General features: G+C 43.6%; 1 protein-coding gene across 3 annotated transcripts in view; it reads right to left on the bottom strand.

Moving 5' to 3' along the window:
• Window positions 1–284: 284 nt before the first annotated feature.
• The window catches only part of LOC144755616 (uricase-like), a 256,599-nt gene continuing 250,883 nt past the window's right edge, over window positions 285–6,000 (bottom strand). For 2 of the 3 annotated variants that reach the window (XM_078644737.1, XM_078644749.1), the window contains 2 exons: window positions 2,903–2,986; window positions 285–1,297 (listed from right to left, as the gene is read on the bottom strand). In XM_078644737.1, the coding sequence (XP_078500863.1) occupies window positions 1,223–1,297; window positions 2,903–2,986 (159 nt within the window). In that variant the 3' untranslated portion in view covers window positions 285–1,222. The remainder of the gene's footprint in view (window positions 1,298–2,902; window positions 2,987–6,000) is intronic. The other variant, XR_013594943.1, reaches the window with a different exon arrangement.

The following is a 6,000-nucleotide window of genomic DNA, read 5'->3' as shown; positions in this document are numbered from 1 at the left end:
CACCACAGGCATCAAGAGTGACCCTGCAAATAAAAGGGCCCTGGTGGCCCGTGGCCAGTTTAGTAACCAAGCACTGTCTGTGCCATTCATTTAGAAGCATGTGGGCCTAGGGCCCCCAACACAACAATGGCCTCATGTTATGCACATACTTTGCTATTTCAAATGAAGTGCGTCATACGTAATTTGATTCTGGCAAACTTTACAGTAAAAATGAATGTATATGTAACAAATACAATTGGCTAATATATTAATAAATCCTGCGGGCAATGTATCACATCTCTCGCTAGGTTTTTGATTGTTTATTTCATATCTTATCTGATTTTGATACATAATGCTATATGTAGTACTGCATTTGGTAATTAAAACAAAAATCTGAAAAAAGATTAAGATAAATGATTCAAGAAAATTATCACAAAGCTTTCTGAACAACATTTTCGTAGACTTCTCTACATAGTTATTACATACTGCAGATAAATCTAATATTTCATCCAAACATTCTATAAATATTGGCTGTAGGGACAGTGGAGTTTTACAATGCGTGCATATTACCTTAAGCTATATAAAATACCATCCATAGTTATGAGACTAGTTTTGATTCACTGACTCCGAGTATGTTTAATTTAACATTATATTGCATCTGCTGCCCAAATATTTCTAATATATGTGCAAATTCGTTTCTCCAAATATTTATAAGAACTAGACTAGTACCAATAACCTGCATTCAATGTCTTGGTTTTGAGGGCATCTGAAACATGGACGGGTCTTACTACAGTAAATGCATAAAAAAACTGACAGTTGCAGAATCTTTTGGCTAAAGTCTCCAGATCCCTAGCGGAAAAAAGTAACAGAGAAGAGATAAGAAGACAAATTAAAAAAAGTTAAATACATTGCAGGGCATCATCAATCTAGGCTAGGACTGTCTCCAGAGTTCGGATTTCCAGTTACTATGATTGAGACAACCATCCCAAAACGTTTTTTTAATCATATAGCCTGCCTAATCAGCCAACCAATGTTAAATAGAATTGTACCAGGCGCTGCCGTCTCGTGACTTTCCGTAACATCCAATTTTTGTGCCACTATGAATACCTAAAGACAGTGAGTGTCATAATTCTGAAATATATATAGAAAAATCAATTCAAATTATTTTTTAATGTATTCCTGAACTAGAAGGGCTCTCGAGGTGAGATGCAAGCAGGTCTAGGCGTCTTCTTCTATCTTTAAATCATAGCTTCGATGGTATTTTTCTTCTCAAAGTGGCAGTGATGTTACCAGCAGGTTTGTCCACAGGCAGCAGTACCTGTTGATAAAGAATACCCTTAAAAAACTCTCAAAAGAGGGTCACATACAGCTGAGGTGACAGAACGCAGCTTGCAAAATCAGACTAAATGGACAGGTTAAAGCCATTTGGAAAAGTTTGACTTCTTGACTACTTTCACACAGTTTTTGGTGTTTATAAAGAAGTAAAAGCAGATACTTGGATTCCCCAAAGAGGGAAGTATTCAGCCCCCACCTTATTATTGCCATACGAGCTTTATGAATTGAGGTCTAGATGATAGATCTGCTGATCCACAGTTGTTCACATCACATTTTTCCAAAGCGAGGGTGCAGTGAAGAAACACACCAGTAACTTCGCATTCCTTTAGTAAGTTGTGCTGTTGCTTGTGCACACAGCGTTCATTTTAAAACAGGAACTTGTGAACAAAAAGCATCAATCAAAAAGCAACCAGTTAACATATTTACCCTCACTTTGTCCTCCATCACACTCAGATCCCAGTGTGGGTATGCAGGTTATTGCATGGAGGTCTATTTCAGGAGTGTGGGAGGTATTGATGCTAAAGGGAAATCAGCCTTACAGCAATGAGTAAGTAATTCAGAATTGAGCATTATCTAAATATTACAGAGCTTTATTTAATCCCAGCAAACATCAGTGAGAAATGTATGACAGCATATGTCATAATCCACTTTACAGCAAGCACTGTGCTTGATTTCAATTAAGTGATTGAGGAAATACTGCAGTTCAAGGCTACAGTTTGAAGATTGAGTTTTTATTAGTTTCCTATACCACAGATTATTGAAAAATCATAACATGGGTTTAGAATAAAGATATCATAAACAAAGTGGCTGTTATGGACATCATCTTTAAAGAATAATCCAGGCAGCCCTGTGGATGGTTGGAAGGAGGTTCTCACCTTATTATATACACTTTTGAGTCTTTCCTCTTTGAGGGCCTGATTCAAAAAGGTAACTTACACTTGTGAGTAAGTTAACACTTTTGAGTACGTTTACTACTGTTCGATGTTCACAAACTGCCAGTGTAAGTTACTACAAAAACAAAACGTCCCGCACTACCCTTGGCCAATCACTGGTACTGCAACACCCCTTCTGAGGAACTAATTAAAGCAGAGACTTCAAATAAGACTCTACAGGAAATAATGTTATATTAAGTTAATATATTTAAAATAGGAAAACATTTAAATGAATATAAATTAATGGTAACAAATATTTATAAGCTATATGTTATTTAATTATAAAATTGTTTAATACCCTGTTTTGAATTTAAACATAATGTAAGAATTCCGAAAAGCAGTAAACTAACTCAAAAGTGTAAGTTACCTTTGTGAATCTGGGCCTGTGTGTCTAAAAACAGCTGTTCCATTCAATGCTTACCTGATATTCCAGTTGAAATTAATAAATGAAGAAAACATAAATGCAAATATTTATCATTATATTTTCAACTTTGTCAATGTCAGAATCCCCACTTCAGTGTCATATGCTAAGGTTGTGAAGGTTTGTTGTTGCTTATACTAGTAATTACATAATTCACATCCTGACATCCTTGTTGCGTACCCATCAGAATAATCAGGTAGTACTTATGTTTCAAGTTAAGTAATCTTATCCTTACCTCATCGTCATTTCTCAGTCCCATCTTTGACAAGTCAATGTTAAAGTAATGTTTATTTGGCAGAATAATTTCCACTTCTTCAATCTGCAAAAATGAAAATACGACTGATTATCTCTGAAGCTTAATAGGCTAACGGTTTAAAATATGAATGGCTATATGTTCTAAAAACCTTCATAAAAAATCGTGCAGCTGAATCCACCTGCTACATTTATCCATCTTGTTCTAGAATTAATGCTATCTCCTGTACAATCGAGATCTGGATGGCTACGCATTTGCCATTTATTTCTTGGTACAAGTTCATGACTGCATACTTCAGTATTTTTCCTCTCATTTGAAATATTCCTCAGCAACTACCAAACAATAAATTACGTTTATATAGAGCCTGTTAATGTATTGCTTCCTTTCCTGTTTTCATGCTTACTCTTGTTCGTTCTGAAAATGTATTCAGAACAATTTCCCTGTGACATAGGATATCATTACACAGCATACAAACTAGCCTACATCAAAAGTTCAAGAAACAAATGCTGAGAGGTTTTTATGTCAGTAGAAACGGGCGCACAGCCAAAGATAAAAGCACATGAGTGTGTGTTCTAACAATAGTGACTTGGTGGTGCAACTGGGTAAATGGAAAACCTTTAAAACCATTCAATGGTCAAACCAGCAAGCTGGTGGAACCAAAACAATTGTTAGACAGATACCCTATGCACACACATTAGAGAATTTAAACAGTAATTATATCGTAGGATGAGTCATAAATCACAAAAGTAAGACTGCAGAGAGACGACGAAATCTTGTGTGGACAGAATTCTTCAATTCTTTATTTCCATATCAATATATCAGCAGCCAGGGGGCGTGGCTTGGCTGCAGAGCGGAATGGCTGCTTAACTCGGCGGCTCCGCCGACCAAGCTAATAATCCGTCATTTATCCGACTCATTGACGCTGCATCTTGGATCCAACGAGTGCCTGCCTATCTGTTTGATCCTCCAGTCGATCGTCCAGCGGATCCAGGGACGCGGAATGCAAGCAACTGGCTCCGCTGCCCGGTGATTGGCTGGGGAGGTGCAGCCTGCGTGCGAAGATAAGCCGGGGACTGGATTTACGCCCAGCCTGAGAGCGACGGAGCAGACGCGAAGCGGAAAGGAGGGCTGAAGCGGACCGCGGCTGGCGACTGGGGAAAGATAGCGGCTACCGGGTGGGAGGCGACCCTCACAGACACCATCGGACAGGGTGAGTGCCGTAGCGGACCGCCTTGCGGCCGGAACATCGGAGCGGGTGGAGAAGGAGCGGCCGCCACGGAGAGAGGCGGGGAGACGTGCGGCGCCCCTGCTGAGACCAGCTGCGCGGGCCGAGGCTGTCTGCGGGCCGGGGAGTGCGGAGGATAGCTGATCGGAGCCCGTGCCATGCTGGCGAGACGCCCGGTGATCGTACCATAAACAGCTCCGGCCACAACATCGGACTCGCCGAGGTGAGCTCCCCTGCGCCATTTTGGAACGGGACGGCCTGCACTACCAATCAGTCCTGCATACAGTAGCTGATAGGGGCGGAAGCGGGGATTCTCTAGTGCCCTGCCAGAGACACCTGATGATGGCCGATGCCTGCTAATTGGGGCAGCGGCGGGACGACTTGCGGTGAGCAACACCCTGAGAAGGCGACATAAGGAGCGAAACAGGCCCTGCGCCACGAGCTAGGCCTTGCTACCACGTGGGCGCTGGTGCACTCCATAGGCCGACGAGAGGGATAGCAGCAGAAGCGCCTATAGTTTATAAATCCGATATTAGCGACGCGACTGCAGACTTGGTGCTTGGAGTAATCCCGGAATCGACGGTGAAGAGACGCCTGGTACGTGTGAGGCGAACCTGACCGGGCCTGATACCTGTGTGGAGTTAGTCGCAGTGCGAGACACGCCAAGACGGGGCCTGGAAGACGCCTGGCACCATGGGGAAGCCAGACACGAGGCAACCGAAAATTACATTTGATAAAACTAAGCAGAAAGCTGCGAATCAGGACCAAACTGAGCCGGAAACGGGCGGAGAGAGCACGCAACAGTACCCAGCAGAGGACATTTGTCATATGTTCCAGGACTTGAAAACGAGCCTGCAAGCGATCGATGCTAAAATGGACACCCTGGCTGCCCGCATGGATGGCATCACGCGGCGAATGGACAAGCAGGAGGGAAGAGTGAGCGTGCTGGAAACAAGAGTGACCGAAACAGAAGAGGGCCAGACAGAGCTGGAAAAGAAAGTGCAAGGCATGGACAAGGTTTTGGAACTAATACAACAGAAAAATGAGGATTTTGAAGCGCGTTCGCGCCGAAATAACATACGCGTCACGGGCGTGGCGGAATCCAAGGACATTCCGAACATGGAGCGATATATGGAGACCATGCTGAAAGACCTCTTTGGAGATGGCCTGTCCTCAATGTTTTTAGTGGAAAGGGCGCACAGATCGCTGGGGCCCACGCCTAAACCGGGAGCCCCGCCAAGACCAATATTGGCCCGAATCCTGAACTACAGGGACAGGGACGCGATACTGAGGCTGTCCAGAGAAAAAGGCAAGATACAATACAATGGCAATAACATAGAGATGTATCCAGATTTCACTCTCCAGGTACAAGCAGCCCGCAGAGAGTTCATTCCCGCAAAAAAGATATTTCAGCAGATGGGCACAAAATATGCGTTAATCTATCCCGCAAAACTGAGAGTACAGGGTCCGGGGAAGCCGACGTTTTTCGTGGATGCGAAAGCTGCGCTTCAATACGCTAAGCACTTGGCGAAAGAGCAGAAACCGAGAACTAATCAGGGGGAGCAGGACAATCCGGACCGGCTAAGTGATGTTGAATAATAACTACGCCCCCCCTGCGACGAATTTCTGTGGATGGATGTCTGAGACCATACCGCAGCGGAGAGGCGAGAGGCATACCCGAGTGGAGGAGAAAACTGGACTACTCGTCTGACATGATGTACGGTATGGCATGAGTGGGTTCTTGAGAGACAGTGTTCACACCAGCGCTTGGTCACCCTGTCATAAGTACGGGGCAAGTAGGTGGCCACACTGCGCTCCCTCTGGGATAATTCCCGCAATTACTGTTCTAGTTGAA

This window comes from Lissotriton helveticus, chromosome 1_1 (assembly GCF_964261635.1).
Source record: "Lissotriton helveticus chromosome 1_1, aLisHel1.1, whole genome shotgun sequence".
Lineage (NCBI taxonomy): Eukaryota > Metazoa > Chordata > Amphibia > Caudata > Salamandridae > Lissotriton > Lissotriton helveticus.
Note: the sequence above shows the minus strand (reverse complement) of the source record. Positions and strands in the feature narration are given on the sequence as shown.